This window comes from Ambystoma mexicanum, chromosome 4p, assembly GCF_040938575.1.
Source record: "Ambystoma mexicanum isolate Mex_15411 chromosome 4p, UKY_AmexF1_1, whole genome shotgun sequence".
In the NCBI taxonomy this organism is placed as follows: Eukaryota; Metazoa; Chordata; class Amphibia; order Caudata; family Ambystomatidae; genus Ambystoma; species Ambystoma mexicanum.
The window spans coordinates 553,922,683-553,943,034 of record NC_090927.1 but is presented as its reverse complement, the minus strand read 5'-3'; the positions used below and the strand labels follow the sequence as shown (position 1 = coordinate 553,943,034).

At 43.4% G+C, this 20,352-nt stretch overlaps 1 protein-coding gene across 2 annotated transcripts in view; it reads left to right on the top strand.

Moving 5' to 3' along the window:
* The window catches only part of CSMD1 (CUB and Sushi multiple domains 1), a 5,442,057-nt gene that overhangs the window by 5,247,665 nt on the left and 174,040 nt on the right, over nucleotides 1–20,352 (top strand). For both annotated transcript variants that reach the window (XM_069606098.1, XM_069606099.1), the window contains exon 62: nucleotides 18,598–18,671. In XM_069606098.1, the coding sequence (XP_069462199.1) occupies nucleotides 18,598–18,671 (74 nt within the window). The remainder of the gene's footprint in view (nucleotides 1–18,597; nucleotides 18,672–20,352) is intronic.

Sequence of the window (20,352 nt, the reverse complement as noted above, 5' to 3'; positions counted from 1 at the left end):
TCTGGGAATAAGACCACATAATTTTGCAGTTTATTGAACGCTCTTACTTCACTAGGAGCGTCCCTCATTGTTTTGGAAATACTTCGGTTTTCGCTGGTTTGGATCCAATCTAATTCCCAGATCTTTTTCTTTACCAAAAGCGGATTATCCTGCAGCGTTTTGATGTTGGTCTCATACATGGTCAGAAGCTCTTGACATTTCTTAAACCATAAAGCTAACAAACTGTCTGGGGTCGCATTTCCAGGTTTGCTCAGTATTTTAAATTGTGGAGCAGCTTCTGGCAGCGTAGTTTTCCTAAATAAGGCTAGGGCATTCCACGTGATCCGTGCCTCAATAGATATCAAGCCTAACTCATAACGTAGGTAGGCTGTTCAGATGCTATTTGGTAGGTGTCAAATTATCACCCAGAAGATCTGTTCTAGGGTTGGCCAGAATTCAGCTGGGCATCCAAAAGCATTTTCAGCTCCATATATAAGGGAAGGGACCACCTTCTGCTAAACTTCCCGTATCTTTTGTTTAGGAACAGTGCTTGAGAAGCAAAGTGTCGGCATTTTGTTTTCGCAATCTCCATCCAAGGGCTATCATTTATGGGTTTGTGTTAATTTGCATGCCGAGATATCTAGTCCTTTCCACCGTGGTAAGTTTTTCTTTTTGTAGATGCCATCTAAATTTGTTGTTTTTCTGATGGCGGCCTGTTTGCAGGTTTTGCAGCGTCAAAATTTCACTTTTTGTGTTATTGATATGCAGACCATTGCTTTCCACATAACGTTCCACTGCATTCATTTTACGCTGAAGGCCGATTGGGGTGCTATCTAACAAGATTAAGTCGTCCGCATACAGCATCCAGATTAGAGCAGAGCCATGTATTTTTGGGGAAAAGGATCGAGGCTCATTAATTGAGATGCCAATGTTCGAGAGAAACAAGTTAAATATGATCGCCGCCAGAGGGCAGCCCTGTTTAACTCTGCAGAAGGTGTTAATTTCCTCTGAGAGAGATCCCCGTTGGTCGAGGCGCACTCTGATGGTAGTAGCAGTGTGGATTTCTTTGATGGCGGCTAATAGACTCTCAGGACAGACCCAGTTGGTCATCTTTGTCCACAGTAGTTCTCGGTCGATGGAGTCGAAAGCATGGGAGAAGTCTATCAGGGCTAAATAGACCTTTCTTCCAGATCTAATTGCTTCCATCTTTAGCAAATTTATTAGCAAAAGGTTTAGTCCGCAGCTGACGCATTTTACAAAGCCCGTCTGTCGTACATCAGTGTGGTTGCTATCAACAATCCATTGTGACAGTTTCTGTTGGAGCATAGTTGCGTACACTTTGCCTTTGCCTAGCACGTCCAAGAGCGCTATCGGTCGATAATTTTTGGGCTCAAGGCGATTTCCTTTTTTAAAGATGGGGACTATTATTGCAGTCTTCCAAGAATTTGGAGTTTCACATCTTCTACAGATTCGGGGTAAGAGCTCTTCGCAAAACTCTGCCCATAGTTCTGGATTTTGCTTTATAGTGAAGTTGGTGAGGCCGTCCGGTCCCGGGGCCCTTGAGGCACTGACATTCTTAATTATCTGGAGCAAATCAGCTTTAGGGAAAGTGAGGTCCCATTTTGTTAAGTGTGATGTCATCGGGGACGACCACTTCCCTTTTTTACTGTACAGATTTTCAAAATGTGAAGACCACCCTGCCTCTGATGAAGGAAGTGGCAGGAACACCTGTACTTCCAACTCAGTTAGTTTTGGGAAGTGAAGTACCTCATTTTGATCAGTGGGCGTCTCAAGTGGCCCAAATAAATTTCAAACACCCAATAAGACCAACAATGAAAATCAGAAAACTTCTCTTCCCTATCTTTCAGGTGACTCATGGGAGAAAGGATGATTTCCATCAACAGGCCACGGGGAAATTCAAACTCAGAAACCTATTCCTTATATGGGGAGGGCAATTGATTCTTTCAAAACCAATCACCCTAGGGCGGCAGGCCGAGATATTAGGGGAGGAATATGTGATGAATCCTGCAGAGGCATCACTGATCCCGAGTTTAAAGTCTCCTCCCATGTGGCCAGGGGAAGGCAGTTTCTACCTGATCCTGACTCAGGGGAGTGGTATTCTAAAGGTGGATCACATGGGAGGAGACAGCTGCTAGCAGAGAGTTGTGACTCCAACAGGAGAGAGGTGGTATACTCCTCTTTCATGTGAGGAAGATCATTTAATTCCAGAGTATTTGATGGCTTGCTGCCAGCATTCAAAACCATCTGATGTTAAAACTCTGAGAAACACTCTGATTAAACATAATCCTATTCAATCTTCATGTATACTTGGAAAACTTGAACTTACATGTGGCCAGGGGAAGACAGTTGCTACCTGATTCTGATGCTGGGGGTGGAGTTCTGAATGTGCATCATTTGCGAGGAGATGGCTATCAGGGGAAAGTGGTGATTCCAACAGGAGAGAGGTGGTATACTTCTCTTTCTCATGAGGAACATCCTTTTATTCCGCATTATTTGATGGCTTTCTGTCAGCATTCAAAACTATCTGATGTTAAAACTCTGAGAAACACTCTGATTAAACATAAGCCTATTCAATCTTCATGTATACATGGCAAACCGAGAACATGTGAAACATCTGATGTTAATGGTGATTGTGATTGTATTGCAACTGATTGTGATTGTATTGCAACTGTTCAACCATGTGATATAAAATCAATTGAAACTTCACTGGACTCCAAGTCCCAGAAAGCCTCAAGTGCTGTGACTAGGAAGAGGAGAAAGGAGTTCATGTGGAGGAAATGTGACCATAAGAATTCTATGCAGTCTACTTCTCATAACTCTAATCAGTTGCGCGGGACCTTTACATTTTCAAATCACCTCCAGCAAGTGGGACAGGAGGAACGCAGATGGGGAGAGAAGGAAGGAGTGTGCGTAGCATAAAGCATTAACAATGGCAGAGGAAATACCACAAGGGGCCATGGTGGGAGACGTCCACCTCAAGCAGGTTGGCGGTGCTCGGGATTGGAGGAGAGGAGCTTGCGGGAAGAGAGAAAGCAGACAGTTTGCAGCGGGGATGTGAAAGGAGATGCAGTCATGCAGAGCTCCGTGGGTCTTGGTGGCGAAGGACGAAAGGGCCAACAGAGAGACCCAAAGATACTCTACCTGGAAGAGGAAACTGGCCCCTTGCAAACACTCTTCAGCAGCCGTTTGATGGACCAGTGAGTCAGCCTAATTTCATAGTGGGCCCTGGGACATGCAAATATGCTAAAAAGCACTTTTGAAGACCAACATAATGGAAATGGAAGGAAAAGGTGAATGTGATAATATTCTCCTGACATGAGATGTCAGTTGGGGGAAACCTGGGACCAGCATTGCCTAAACCAAAAGACATTGCCAGAAGAGCAACATGGGGAAATGTGGTACACTTCTCCTGACATAAGAGGTCAGTTGGGTTAAAACTGGAACCAACATTGCTAAGAGCCAAAAGAGTTTGTAAAAATAAATAAAGAGGCAACATTTGTACAATTTTCCTGACATGAGATGTCAGTTGCGGGCCACTTGGAACAAGCATTGCCAAGAGTCAAGAGAGATTGAAAGAAAGGTTGACAGATAGTGCTTGATTACATCTTCAGACACAGGATGTCCGTTTGGAGGAGATAGGTACAAGCAACAAATGAAGTCAACAAGAGTGTGCGAGTAAAGAAGCACAAATATGTAATACTGAAGGAGAAAGTGAATGTTGCAGAGAAGCCTGATACGGGTATCAGGTAGTGAAGCCTTTTAGGAAGGAGATACATGGCAGGCGAGTATACCAGGGGATCCAAGTGAACCAAAAGGTGGATATTCTTGGCAGTAGAGTAAACCAGGATATCAAGAGTTTTCAGTTGAGGAGTTTTCTGGCACAGCATGTACTGGGAAACTCACTTTGAATTTCTCTGTTGAAAAGAGACTTGCTCATATTAGGTTCTTGCTTCCTTTGAACGTTTTTGTCAACCAGAAACGTTTAAAAGACTTTCCTTTTGCCCTACTTGAATCTATGTTGTGGAGAATACATGTGTTTTGCCATCTTGAAACATAGTAAAGGCTTTCCTTGTCCTTATTCCAACCTGAATTGTGAAAAATACATTTTGTGTTGCCATTCTGAGAGAATAGGAGAGACTTTCCCATTACAAATTAATCTTGTGGAAAGAACATTTGTTTTCTCATCCTGAGGAGAGTGTTAGGTACAAGAAGCATTTGTAAAGCATTTAGAAGACTTGTTTTGACACAGAGCATTGTGAATAGTTTACCTGAAATAATCCAGGGGAAGGGAGCCAACCCTTTGTTAGCAGAGGTCTTTTCATTGAAGTTATATGTTTGAGTTGTTGCAGGTTTCTGTTGAGTTGAACTTTGAAACATTTACCCTGAACATTTTGCGTGTATGTATTAGTGTGAGGGTCAGATTTAATTTGGACACAAGGTCATCTTGCTTTCGTTTTAGTTACATAAGAAGGGACATTCACATTAGGATAGGGAAAGTAGAACTTTATCTAAACCCCTTTCTGTTAATAATAATGACTAATCCACTGGGTGGCCTCTTCAAAAGGCTCTAGTAAAGAACAAACACTGTCCAAAATGTCTCACTGTGTAGATGTTAGTAAGGCACCCTCCAGTTGCCAGCTCTAGGGATTACAGTAGTCAGTTACTGTATTTCACTGTTCTAACAATAATTCCAGACTTTGCTTGTGGTTATCAGACATCTGTTGCGAAAGAAACACTACACTGGTAGGAGGTGGCTGATGGGTGTTTTCTGTGCACAGTGCTTGCACTTAACAGTTGCATACATCAGGGTTTTACAAACCTTGGCACTCGTGATGTGTTGGACTACAAATCCATCAGCTCTAGCCAACATAGTCAATGCAGACATCTGGCATACGTTCATAAACGCCAACACCCTCTTGGTTTGTCTTGGTTTGGTGTCTCCCTTACTATCTGTGGTATCATCAAATAAGAGGTCTGTGATTCTCGGTCTTGATTCTAGGGATGGAGCCTAATCTTTGTAACACCACAAGGGTAGGTCGCTATGTTAAGGAGAATTCTCAGAAATGTGCTAATTTCCTTCTACCTTAGAGAGCCCCAGCTCTTTTTGCTGGACTTTAGGACTTTTAATTTCTAACCTGGAGAGAGTGAGACCTTTTTCCCACTGTCTCACATATTGTTATGTGATTTGAACTCTGTGTTTTTCTTTTTTTTACTTTGGAGTCTGACACACTCCATAGGCATCATCTTTACATTGTGACACACAGCACCTTCGGTCGTGTGGCACAGGGAAGTCTCTTAGACTTCCGAAAGGTTTAAATACCTTCTCTTGGTGAAACTACTGTTTCCAAGAGCAGTGAAGTGAAATTGACTTTACTTACATTTTGTAATTTTCTTGACCCAGCACACACTACCTTACAATAGGGTGCTGGAGGGGTTACTTACTTTACTTTATTTTATTTGTAATGCGCGCATTGGACCGAAGGCATTAAGGCGTAGACAAGTTAACAAAAACAGACATAAAACGTGGAGGTGCAGTTCTGAGAGCAAGTAGCAGTTGCAAGAAATGGAGGGAATCAAAGACTTGACTTTAAGAAAATAACAGGGTCTTTAAATCTTTCTTAAAAGCCATCAAGAAATTTTCGATTCTTAAAGTTACAGGAAGCTGATTCCATAGCTTGGGTGCCACTAAGAAGAACGCACCATTTTCAGCTTTCTTTGTTTTACTGCGATTACAAATGGTTCTGGCCAAAAGACCTAAGAGCCCTTCCATTTACTTTCTCAATGATTTGGGTCTGCAGATAGGCAGGCATAAGGCCGAGTCTGCAATTAAAGGTTATAACTAATAACCTAAACTTGGCACATGCCGCTACTGGGAAAAAATGTAGAGAGTGCCTAGCCTCTGAGACATGATCATGGTGGGCCAGGCCCACCATGACTCTGACACCACTGTTTTGAACAGTCTAGAGACGATTAACATCCTGATTACAAAGGCTGATCAAGAGACTACTGCAGTAATCGATCTTAGACCCTATTATGGCGCTGTCGATAGTTTCAGAGTTAGCCTGCATAATAAGGGGTCTAAGGTCCGATAACAATTTTACATAGTAAACGGATACTGAATCCACACTGGCCACATTAGATCTCATGGAGAGTGTCCACTCAAGGACCACACCCAGAATGTTTATTTTGGCCATTGGGTTGATGATGTCCTCCCCTACTCTAAAGGAGCTGTAGGCCAGATCTAGTTTGGCTATTGAGGCTGAGCTACCCACAATCATCAATTCTGCCTTCCCTTTGTTCATAGCAAGTTTGTTGACAAGCATCCACTTCTCTAAAAGATTGAAGACTCTGTTTTGTTCCTGTTCATCCTGTAAGTGATGGCCAGAGTCGGGGACAACACACTGGGTGTCGTCAGCATAATTCGAAAACATAACCCCTTCTGATTCTAAAAGAGAGAAGAAAGGGGCTATAAAGATGTTATAGAGGCAGGGGGACGTACTAGCCACCTGCAGAACTCCAAAGAGGACCGGGATCGGGATGGCCTCTGCTTCATCAGAACATACTTTACTGTGTCTGTTCTCCAGGAAAAAAGCTATGCAAGATACTGCCACGGGCGAGAAGTTGGCAACCTCCACCAATCTAGACAGCAAGATGGAGTGCTCAACCAAGCCGAATGCTGCTGACTGGTCCAAAGATATTAGGAGGGAAAGGGAGCCCTTGTCTAGCTGTTCTAAAAGGCTAGACTTCAGCTCAAGAAACAAGGTCTCAGTGCCAAAACTTTGTCTGAATCCAGATTGATGGGGATTCAGAATAGGGAACTGATTTAGATGCTGCTAAATCTGACCCTAGGCAACCCTGTCAAGGATTTTTAACAAAAAAGGGGTATTAGAATTTGGACGATAGTTAAGAGGGTTATCCCTTGGAAGTCCTGTTTTTTCAGAATAGGTGTAACCATGGTTTATTTGAGGTCATCAGGGATCTTGCAAAGACTTCACAAAAGTACAAATTGCTTTCATAAGAGATGGAGGGCATGTTTTTATAATCAAAGAGGCACAGGAATCACCTCTACATTGGGTCGCCTTAAGCTGTTCAATGACCTTTTACAAGGCCTCCTTAAATTTTGTCTGAAAGTTAAATTGAGCAACGGCTGGGTTACAGGAGGGGGACTTCAATAAGCCACCTTCCGCCAATGAAGGTAGAGCCTTCTTTTTTACCATGTATGTCCATTCTAATGCCTAGCAGTTTGTTCTGCAAGCCATTTTGTATTTGCTGACACCAATTACCATCTTTTTTGACTAATTGGTCAGCTGGCTGCAGGACTAACTCCTGCTCTTTTAGGATTTTGAAGATTTCCTTCACATCCGACTGAGTGTTAGAAGATATTTTTTGATTCCAATATGGCCAGTTTATAAACCTTAGCTTGATTTATATAAGCTGTTAATGAGGCTAAGCCTGGTAATGCTGTTCATGAGTAAAATGCCTTCAATGTCTGTGCTTCTTGTTTTCGAAGCTCTGCGGAAAACTTAGTATCCCCTTTGTCTAGTTTCTCATGTAAAAAATGTTTATGTTAGCCTTTTTACAATTAATGGATGTTGGCAGTGGTTTACTGTTTCCTACCAGTATGCAGCAATTGCAGCTGCAGTAAAGCACCCATGGGTGCCCATTTTGTCAACATGGCTGCAGTCTTCTTTTTTCACCATTTCTTGTTGCAAAGGTTCTTCTTGAGATTTACTCTGTGTGCCAAACCAGGTTTGGTAACTCTTTTCATTTTGTCTCTGGCGGTATTGACTTGGAGGACAGCCACTCTGCTGTGTGAGTGACAGATAGGCTGCAAATGAATGGGAGAAACCTGCATAAAAAGCAAAGCTTTTTGCTTGGAAGGCAGAGTAGACCACTGGATAAAGGAATCCGAAGAAGAACTTGGAAGAGACACTTGCAACAACTCCTGGACCATTGGTTTGTCTGGTGAAGCCCTGCTGCATTGCTGAAGCCCCAAATTACGCCTCAACTAGAGAAGCACTGCAACAGACGATATCTCCTCATGGGTTGGTGGGGCCAATCAACCCTAAAGCAAACTCCTCTGCACATCCACTCAGAACTGACTGTACTTCCATTGCTGCTGCAGGAACCAATTGCCAGAGAGAGGAACACCAGACCAAGTGTCTTGTTTTTAGAAATGGACCCAAGCTACAGGAAGATCCTCCAGACTCCCGTGAAGCAGGACTGACCAATCCTGAACCACCCCAACAGAATGCTGTACCCCAGATGCAAGGAAAGTCCATAAAGGTATCCGTGAACTACAGTGATGCTATGTGCGAAAGCCGCGAGGAGCTGAAACCACAAAGTGCTGCTGATCTGAAGTTTGCCCATTGCTGCTGCTGACCTTCCATTCGTAGTGCAGGACTCCCCCGACATCCTTCCTCTTGCCTCCATGACTGAGGCCCAGGAACAACAGGATCTGCAGACCCACACAGGAACAGAAGCCATTTGGAACCAATTTCTTCAAACCAAAGGTACTGTAAAACTAAGGGGACTTACCTCTTGTTGTGTAGTCCCGCTATTTCTCAGTTGAGACTTGTCTTTGTTGCTTTTGCAGAGTTCCTTGCAGTTTTGCCCCTCACCAGCCTACCAGCTTGTGACCCTAAAATGATTTCATTGTATACAAAGACTTCTAAAACATTGTGCAAGACTTTTACTTACCTACAAGAAGTGCTTCAACTTACCTAGACATTTGCTCAATTAACGTAGGCTTGCATGGCTCCCCGAAAGACTCTTCTTACCTCTGACAGTGTGCTTTAACTGTTCCTCAGGAAAGGGTTACATTTACTTTGCATTGGAGGGGTTCAAAAAGTACTTACCTACTTAAGAATATTTGTTAACAATTGTTTCATTCCCAAAAACCTTTTCCTTTGACACTAACCTCAGTATTGCTCTAAATGTTCCAGTGATATATCAATGTTCACAGTGTTCTAGTTATTTATGTCACCTTAGGGTGTAGGAAATGTCTGTGTGACATCCCAAATGGGTATCTACTGATTTATTGAAACTGAGAGTGTGTATGTTTGAAGTATATTATTGTGTTACATATATTTGTTCCCTTCTAAAGAAGGCTTATTCAACTGTGTTAAATTAATAAATAATTGTTTAATCAAGAAACCTTGAGACTAAGTGTTTATTTGAATACTTGTCACTGTGAATCTCTGTGTAATAACCCCACAGCTCATAATGACCCCTCTTGACATAAGACTGGCTGCTCAGTCACTCCACCAACTTGTGTAGTACATGTGTATACCACAGGTTGGGTTTCCTATTGCCAAGAGGACAAGGCTAGTGCAGTATCCCACAGGGTACTGCATACAATCTTGCCTAACGCGCTACCCACGAGAAATCTAGCAATAAACATTGAACAACACAACTATACCTTGTGTGAATAATTTCTCTAGGACAAGAAATGAGTGCAACACTTTTCGAAAAGGGGATATAAAACCACAAACACCGCTTCCTGCAACTAAATATGACAAAAATGGCCTGTGAACATGCTGAAAATCACAAAAAAAACACTTTTTTATCATTAATCTAAAATGATCTCGTACATCTACTCTGTACATTCTGTCGAATGCTGTTCCTTTTATTCTCCTAATCTGTGATCTGTATAGACCAGAATTTCAAAATATTAAAAACCTATACTTTCAAAAGGAAGATCTTACCCTATTCACAGCATATTCCCATGTAATGGTGACTGGTTTCTTCAAACCTATACGTTGTTGTATTCATTAGAACAGAGAATATAAATGTGTGAACTGGTCTATTATATTGACCACTATGGCAATGGGCTTCAGAGTGTGGACTTGTTTTCTCAATCGGTTTGGATTTCTATTTCATTTTCTTCACCTGACTTCCTATTGCCTGCGGGCTAACTTATTTTCATTGCATGCAGTCTGGGCGTTCCCTCTGCTCGTGTGACATGCCCCACAGGGATAACTGGCTGAGATGGATTGCCATTTGGTACATGTTTAGAAGCACTTGCTTTTTTAATTTGTATTTAATAATAAAAGGATATTAGTAATTCCAACTCTTAAATGGTAATCTGCAGATTACCTTTTCACATGCTCCATTTCAAAAGCATGTTGTGTACCTGTATCTTTCTGTATCTCGAGCAGCAGCACCTGCTCTACCGTGACACAGAGCAGGTTCAGAGGTCACAGGTGCCCATTTGGCAGATGTTGTGACAGTCAAGTCTCTGCAGAGCAGCCACTGCATTTAAGACATGCACCCATATACCAAAACACTATAATTGTGTGTCTACTGTTCTTGTGGTAGACACATATTTAAATATGTGACGGGTGAATAGGTCCTGCAGAGCAGAAGTCAAATTGTCAAACACACCATAATCTGTGTTATGTTATTCACTTTCAACTGTTTCAAAGGATACATCACCTGTGGATTACTCTATTTTATTCCGAGATGATATCATATATCTTCTCCCTCCTGTGCAACTAATTGGGGTGGCTCAATTTCCACCTCCTTCTCCTGAACTACATCTAACATGTGGTGTAGGCATTGTTACTTTTTTAAACAATGCACCAGATTCACTTGAAGCAGATTTGCATGTACTTTACAGGAAAAGTGGCCTGTGGCTACTGGTTAATTTGTGTGGCTGGCACATTTGCCATCTGACTTTCTACAGAACACATAACTGATGTTCTAATAGATAAAACACGCCAAATTGATAAACGCCTCCAAGGTTCTTATCCCAGTCCATACCATGTGTGAGCATTGCAGCAGATTCATGTATGTTGATTTATTTCACAATCATCCTGCACTAAGCTGAAGGCCTAAGAATCTTTGGGCTTCTCCTCTGCCTACAAAATACATGGGTATTTCTCTGTTATTTGACCTCTTCCGGCTGAAAAGTGCACCTGGGTCCCCCGTACCTTTGCATCTCAAATGCAGGGTTTTCACTGATGTGGCCATATTCACCATGAGCCAAATGTGTGTAGGGGTCTCAATGCTTTGGTGTTATCCTCTACCTATAAAATAAATGGGGGATTCTGACTGCTTTTGCCTTCTTCTCCATGTGAAACACTCAACTGGGGTTCACAATGCTTTGGCGTTTTTCCCCATCTACTAAATGCATGTGGGTGTGCTCAACAGTTCGGCCTTCTCTTCAACCCACTAAATCAGTGGTCTTCAAAAAATGTTGGCCTGGGCCCCCCCTGAGAAAAATGTGGGCAGGCCGCCCGTCCCTTCCCCCAAAGTGGCAAATGGGCAGTAAACCCAAAAGGCTATGAACATTTGGGTGCTCCCATCAGTCTCTGGCCTCCCGCATCCCACTCCTAGCCCTGCCCCTGGGCTCTCCCCACCTGACCACAGACCCTGGGCTCTCCTCACCCTGCTCCCACCAATGTCCCTCGGCTCTCCCCACCCTGCTCCCACCATTATCACATGGCTCCCCCCACCCTGCTCCCACCACAGTCTCTGGACTCCCCCACCCCGCGCCAAGATCAGTTCCAGGGCCAGTGGAAGCTGGTGATTTCTTTAAGTGGAGGGGCAATCAAAAGGGGGTTATGGTGGGTCTCCCCCTGAAAACGTTTTCAAATAAATAAAAAGTTGGTTAAAAAGCAAAACAGTTTGCAATTGGTTCATTCAGCCATGAATTGCTTTTTGCTGAGTTTTTGATCGACATGTTTTTGCTAAGTATTTGAGGTTACACGCAAACCCGCCCTTCCCTTTTATTTATTCTCTATCCTCGCACCACTCCAACACCTTTGGACTTACACACCCCCATATTTTTCTATGAGTTTATTTTGGGCAAAGTTTATCGGTAAAACAAAAAAAATGAAAGAAATGGGTGATGGTTGAATGTTGTACTGGCACTGGGGCGGCCAGGGGGAAGGCATGGTATTTTCTTATTGGACATCTATGATGGATGTCCAATAAAAGATACCACCCTCGCCCCCTGGGCCCCACAGCACCTAACACATGCCCATAATCAACATGATTATGTGTGTATGAGAGGAGCTAAGGGGCCAGTGGGCAGGCACTGTATTTTTTAAAGGACATCTATGATAGATGTCCAGTGAAAGATACCACCCTCGCCCCTGGGCCCCACAGCACCTAACACACTCACACAATCAACATGATTATGCGTCTATGAGAGGTGCTAAGGGCCCAGGGGACAGGCATGGTATTTCTTAAAGGACATCTATGATAGATGTCCAGTAAAAGAATATACCATCCCTGACCTCTGGGCTCCACAGCACCTCAGAAGGAGAGCTTATTTTGGCAGGTGTGTAGGGGGATTGTGCAACAAAGGCATTTTTGAAATGCCTTTGTTGTACTACCCTTCTCACCCACTCGCCATAATCAGCTCCACGGACCCACACAAACACACACACATTCACACAGCATTCACACAGCAAGTACTTTATCATTCACATGAGCACCCATAATCATGCACTCACCCAAAACACAAATTTACACGCATCCATTGACATATTTAAATACAAAATAAATTAACAGAAATATACCTTGTGCCCCGTTCGTGAAATATCCTCCCCAGAGCTCCAGCTCCTGCATCATGACCAGGAATCGGGAAGCAAGAGCTTCCTGGTTCTTACACATGAATGTAGGGGCCTGGATGTGGGTGCTGAAATGCCCTGCTCCATCCTGATCTGTCTGTATGTGCGAGGAGGTGCAGGTGGGCCCCTTTGCACATGCAGACATGCAGCCCCCCAGCCAGCATTTCAAATGAGCTATGCAGGGCCGGCGAAGCAAAATGCCCCTAGCCTTGCATGGCTCATTGAGCATGTGCCACTAGGGAACTGAACAGTGTTTCCCTTTGACAGTTCAGCCAGCGCAGGAGCGCTCCCTCAGCTGGAAAAAACAACCGAGGGAGCACTCAGTGTTTCACTCAGCTGGCTCCTTGGCTTCTCCATAATGGGTGAGTGGGCAATTGGGTTGATGCCCCCTCGCCCATTATGGGCAAGCCACCCCAGTCCAGGGCTCTCCGCTGCACTGCTGTTTCTTTCCTCCATTTTCATAAATCACTTTTTTTTAAACATTTTGGGCTGGGGTCCTGTGCTCCCCCCACCCCCGGGACGCGGCCACACCGCCCCATGGGGTCGCACCCGACAGTGAATACCTCTGCACTAAACACACATTGGTTTCTTAATGCTTTGGCCTTCTCCTGCATGTTCTATATGCACATGGGTTATCAGTGTTTTGTGTTTGTGGTTGGTAGACCACTACGGGGGACACACGATGTACAATGCACCAGAAATGTGTGAGGTACAAAGGTATGATGTTGTTTTCCCAGATGGACTATGAAGGCACACATAGCAAGGCAGATGGGAGATAGGTAAGTGCTGTCAGTGGATGGGGCGGTGTTAGAGGAGACAGTGTGCAGAAGAGGGAGTCGTGGAGTAGTAGGGGGGTTGCAGGAGGGACCCCGCAAATGTAGACAGGAGGATGGGGTAAGGGGATAGAGTGGCCTTGCAGAGGGTGGCTTTCGGCAGGCATCCCTCTACAATAGCTTCTTTTAGTGAGAGGCATTCACTCCTAAATCCGTGCTTTGGCATTTTCTTCTGCCCATAAAATGTGTGTGTGCCTAACACTGTGTTGGCCTTTTCCTTCAACTACTAAGTGCATGTGGGATTACTTAGTGCTTTGTTATTCTTCTCTGCCTTTTACATTTTCAGTGGGCTCTCCTTGCTTTGTCCTTCTATGCCTACAAATGGCAGTGTGCCTAACACTGATTTGGTCTTCATCTGTGTCTACTGCGTGCATTTTAGTTTCTCAGTGTTGTGCCCTTCTCCTCCACCTACTAAATGTACATGTGGTTTCAGTGATTGGCCCTCGTCAGTCTACAAAAGTTAAGTATGGCTAACACTGTGTTGAGTTTCTCCTCTACCTACTAAATGCATATGATGTCCCCAGTGCATTGGACATCTCCTCAACTTACTTCATACATATGCATTTCAGTGAGTTGGCCTTCTTAGCCTACACAATGCGTGTGCCTAACACTACTTTGTCTTTCTCATCCATCTGCATAATATACTCAGGGTTCTAATGGTGTTACCAGTAACTCCCTGTTTAGTCATTCTCCTACACCTACCAAACATTGTGAGCTCATTTTATAATAGCCCGTAATTGAGGTTGGGTACCCGAAACCTGTAGACATACACATAGGCCGGTCCTTGTTAGCCAAATGTTCATCATATGCACAGCAGAGTGCAATAGGTTATTACAATAGGTGGCGTACAAGCGTATATGCCAGCTTTTTCTCTCCACCTTTGAGCTCCGCCATGCACATTGACTAAACGCTGCCTTCCATGTACATATGGTAGGAGGTGTTTACAATGTATCCCTATGGAGTCTGCCTTTTTGCTGGTGCAAAAAGCCAACGGTCTCGATAGGCATCCCCAGCATTTGCACCAGCATGAAAATGCATGCAGGCGCAAATGCTCGAGTATTTGTATGGCAGAGAGGAAGGGAGCGGAGGAAGCGCAAGTTGCGTTCCGCCCCTCTTGTTCGACATACAAATGACTACAATGGGGCGTAACATTAATGAAAGACGTAAATGCCTTATGGAAGACTTTTATTTCTTTCATTAACAATACACAGGGCTGTAAATAAGCCCCTGTGTGTCTAACAGTGTTTTACTCTGACTGGTTTGATGCATGTACCCCACCGACAAATCTTGTGTCCCTTGATCCCCAACATGACATCCTAATCCCAGCTATCATTGATGTAATTCTACTTTAAGGTAAACTATTGCTAATCATAACCTAACCCTACCTGCAACCCCTCCCCTAAGTAGCCAGTGACACTGTTCACTCTACAAAATCAGCCACTCACAGTTCCAGGTTATTGGTCATCTACTTTTTTTATGGACGTGAAGTGAAATTGCTGTCTTGCGCATCAGGAAAAACCCAAAAGGTTTGTCCTGATCGAACCTGTGGAAATTCTAGGGGTTTGAGTTTTGCAGTCGATGCCACCCTTGCCCGGTGCTGATGTCTACGCAGCCACATTTCACCAGAATGCAGATCTGCTCCCAACAACACTGCATCTCATGTATGCGTTATCATTTGTTGATCTAGCTATCCTAGGACAAACTCCAACTTTTCTTTCGTTGTCTTCGATCATGGTCGGAAGTCTTTTTTGCATTTTAAGAACGTTTTCTTTCTTTCCTAGTCCTATTACCATTTGTATCGCGGCGATCAAGTTGAAACAGCTGTGATTGCTCAAGTAGGGCATTTATATGAAATCACATCTTGGATTTCCATCTGTCTGAGTTGTAGAGCCTTTAATATTCCTTCCAGCTAGTTATGCATTCCACGCACCCGAATGCCCTCTTTTGGAACACATCGATCAAAATCGATGAGAGGAAAAAGCGACAACTAAAAGTATTGCATTTGTGAGCTATTGCACATGACAATTTAAAGTAGAAAGGTACAATCCTTTCCGCGATACACATATGCATGCTGTAGAAAAAGAAAACGTGTTACTTTGATCTACTATGCGGCCTTGTCTAGACGTTTGCCCAGCCCACTGTGCGGAATTTATTGTGAGAACTATTTTGAAGCCACAGCACATGTGCTCACAGTAATGTGCCTGCTGAGGATCTCATTGCATTGTCGCACATTTTTAGCAGCGATGGGCCACATTACAGCAACTTGGCAATGATGTCAGTGCAATAAGGCGAAGATTGCCAGGATGCAGCATCAGCATGTGTGTTCACTGTTTTTTGGTGCCGGGGCCAATGTGGGGCGGAAATGCCAGGGTATGCAGTGAGTTTACCGAATCGAAAATAACAAATAACATTTTTATCTAAACATTTTTACAAATATATATATTTTTAAATATATATATATGCAGTGGGGTATGGGGTTAAAACGGGTTTCTTTTTGAAAATGTCTTTGTCGTGTTTTACTCTGCGTGCCAAATCAGGTTTGGTTCCTTTGTTCACAGTCTTTTCACGGGCTTCTACACAGAAGCCCTCCTTAGGTGCCTGCATGTCTGGGGGGCAGGATGTGAGGGAGGGGTTTAGGACTCCCTGCAAAGGGTCTCCTTGGAGACCCATATTGCACTCTGAACTGATTGGCTGTGGTGACTGTCCCGGCGGGACAGCCACCCTGCTGTGTGATTGACAGCCAGGCTGTGTGAATGGGCGAAAACTGCATAAAAAGCAGGTATCTGGGTCTGGAAAGGCAGAGTTGCCACTGGAACGAAAGAACTGACGGAACAGGACCCCTACCACGACTGAACAGCCCGTGAACTCCAACAACAGAGAAGATCCTCCTGGAATCTTCTTCCCCTGAGCTGGTGGGACCAAACAGCAAGCCAGGACTCCCTCTTCTGGTCGAATTTGCTGTGCAGAGCTACAGTGGCCCGGATAGACAGGAAGGTCGGACCCTGCTTGGGTTTTAAGGAGCGCAACTTTTATTTGTTGCTTTGCTCTGCTGCTGGTTTCTTCCCTGGGCAGTGCAGGACCCTCCAGTCTTCCTACTTCATGTCAGTCCGGTTGTCGCTTCAGGAATCGTGAGCCTGCAGGAACTGCCACGTCTGCCTCAGCTACAGCTTCTCCATTTAAAGGTACGTGCAAATCCGGTTGTTCGTTCCGTTCAGCCACAGGAAAAGTGTGTGAAATCTTTCTCCAATCCAAGGGCTTGTCCTTCTCTACTCTTTAGACTAACGTTTCCGCCGACCAACTTTGTACAGAACTCTTGGCAAAGACTGAACCACGAACTACCCTGAGCTGTGTGATCTTGAGCAAAAGACTTTTGTCCTATTGACTTTGGCCCTAAGCCTTTTTGATTTTATTCCATCACTGTAGTTCCTCTTTCTAGATTGTCCTGATTACTTACCTGTTGGTGCTGTTCATTTTCTGCCTAATTTTGTCTTTCCCTCCCTTTTAAATGTCTGGAGTGCCATTTTGCTCCCACTTCATTTGTGATCTTAACTTGTCTGGAAACTATTGGGAGTAGTGTGGTGTATTAAGAGTGTGATATTTAAACTGCTTTACTTTAGTGAAATGTTATACAACTGATGTGTAAATAAATGTATATTCTTTTACTCAGAAACCTTGAGTCAGTGGTTGTTTGAATCATAGTAATTGTTGTCCTTTGTGTAACTATTGATACTGCTCACTTGCTCTTGAGATAAGTCTGGCTGCTCAGCCATCGCTACAACTTTTACTGTGTAGTACAGGCTTGTACCAAAGGCGAATTTGTACTGTCATTTGTAGTCTTAATTGTGTGTGGTGTTCCCAAAGGTTACTGCATATGATTCTGCCTAACAGAACCAGGCAAATATTCCATGAATCGGGCTCTAAATCTGGTGAAGTGGAGGAGTAACTATCACATATGCACTGCAGTCAGAAGTGAGTGTGATATAATGGATCTTACCATCCATGCATGTTATCAGGTCCCATTCCAATCGAAGAATGCTAGCCCAGTCCTAGTTTTCAGTTGGCATTCTGGGGGTTGTAGCTGTGAGTTTATAATGGGGAAATACAAGACTACAAGTCCCAGGATGGAAATTTAAAACTGTGACTGCACAACCATCTCCCTACTGAAATGGGGCGTGTTACATGTATGCCTGCTACTTACTTAGCAGGCAACATATGTGTCTCAGCCAATCAAAAAGCTCAGACACGTCGTGTTTTTGCTGATACAAGCCCAAGTTCTACACTTTCCAAGAACCTCAATGTCAAAAGCGTTGAGTGTTTAATCACTTACTTGTTTGACAGCATCTTTGCTAATTCTCCCTCATCTAGATGGTCGTGGTGTGGCTGTATGTTACTCTAGCTTTACTATATCTTTGCCTACTTACTGCTGTTATGGAAATAGAAAGAAGACTTTACATTTTAGAAAAAAACACATTTTCATTTTCCTTCTCAGTAATAGCATATTTTTCATTCTATTAAAATAATGGATATTGTATCCACGTAAGTGGGTTATACGGTATCCCTGGTTATATGTAACGGTTGCTGGCGAGTCATCACTGTCTTCTATGGCCGCCACGGTTGTTAGGTAGATGGCGCGTGATTGAATAAGTATCTGATAAAACAGAGCGCACTAAGAGAGGATTTACAAGCCATAATAAATCACTTACCAATGGCTCTCACACAAAAGAACACACGGATTTTGCCTAAAGGCATGTATACGTAACAACTGCCAGCTTGATTCAATCACGTGGAATGCCTGCACTATTGGATGTGTTCGAGGCAATTCAAGTGGCCTTGAATAACGTGCATTCGTTATTGTAATTTCAATCTGGTTATTGGCATAGATTCACGGTCATAGCACCAATGCTAATGCTGCTAATAGCACCTGCAATTCCGGAATATCTAGGCCTGCATTTTATAGTCCAATACGGCTGGTGATATAGTCAAAGAGAATGCAAATAATTATGGAATGTTGGTTTTCTTCTTAATATAAAATGCCTTATGTAGTCAACTGCAGCTGTGTTGCTTTGTTTCCTTTGCACGTCAACCTGGAAAGAATCTATTTCACGCAGGCGGAAACATTAAAAAGCTGACTGATTTACAGTTTCCATGGTAACTATATATGATGTTTACATTTTAAATTTCAGATCCAACTCACAATACTTGTACGGACCCTGGAACGCCGCATTATGGAGTACAGAACAGTTCCAAAGCCTACGAGGTATTGACTTAGCATATTAATTCAATTTCTGTATTTCCCCATCACGTTCACTTATCTGACTTCCATATTTCTGATTTAACAAATGAATTCACACCCATGGTGCTAAGCATGTTCACAAACGTTTCCTCCAGTACATTTTTGTGTCAACATATTGTCCCGATTTTGTCTCGATATTGTCCAGAGAATGTGTTAAAATAGTTGAGAACTGGGTGAATGTATCTGCTAGCGCATGCGAGTCATATTGTTCCATTTCTGAAATAAGCTGTGATTGACAGCACCATATACGACCACATCCATGTCTTATTTCCATGCAGTATGACAGTTGGCTTTGTGCTACAGTTGTTCTTTTTAGGAGCGAAGCATTCATCTGTGAGTGAATGGATGGCGTGTAGTATCTGCAGCTGCCGCTGTTGGCCGGACTCTGCTCAGTGCGGGGTCGGTTTGTGTTGACTTTGTACCAAATCTAAATGAATAATCACTTGATGAAATGTCATAGTTCTCTTATGGAATATGCAAATCAATTTATGGCAGCATCAGTGAGGCATAGCCACCACGCAGCAAGATTGATTCGCATTGAATACAATTGTTTAATTAGGTTTTAATTCATTTTTGATGTATGATCTATTTTCTCCTAATGGCATAAAGGAAAGCACCATCTGTATTACCAAGATAGGAACTATGGTGCACTCATCCGTGTGGCTTTTCACTTCGGGTATTAAAGAATTCAGGTATTCTTCACTTTGGTGCCGATTTTAGGAGCAGGGTTCCAGTATTTATGGCAGAGAGTTCAAAATAAATATGACAACATAGTTTCCCTGTGAGTCACTGATTTCACATCCAAATCCATACTACACCTCGAGGATGATGACTTTGTTAGTGATACATACATATCACCTCCTAAGCGAGCATATTCATTCTTCTTCACAGAAACATAGCTATCTGACTACTACAAGCCAATCACCCATGAAGGTATACCAGATAATTTCAAATTAATACATGCCAGCATAGAAAACGGAAGAGGAGGCAGAATCACAATGGCACACAAGGATCACATCTGTGCCACACCACTCCGCTAATGGAACATAGAAGACTGCACATCTCTACTCAACAAGATCAAACTCAATGACCAAGCCAACATAGTGTTCCTTCCAATCTACAGACCACCATCCTACAACCCGAACAAGGCTCACGGATGCAATAGTCAACCTTTCAACCTAAAATGATAACCTAATCGCCCTGGGAGATTTCAATATCTGGTTTTGAAAGTGAGAACAAAACAACAGCAAACTCACCCTGGGCCCTCCTGGAAACACTCCAATTCACTTCAAGCAAATAGTGAACAGATCCAACCACAGTGCTGGGCACACCTTAGACACAATCTTCTGCATAGACAGACTCTCTACCAGCACCCCATCGGTACCAATGATATGGAGTGACCACCACCTGATACCATTCTTCGGCAAACTGCACGACCGCATACCACCCAGAAACACAATACTGCACACCACAAAGAAAATAAACTGGAAGAACCTGAATCTGGAATCCTTAACAGAACTGATGGAAGCAACTCAACCTAGCATCACCGAGCTGAACAGAATGACCTATGAATCAGCGAAAAAAGTATTTGATGCTTGGATCACTGAGGCCCTAGACCCGATAGCACCAGCAAATCCTTTCAAAG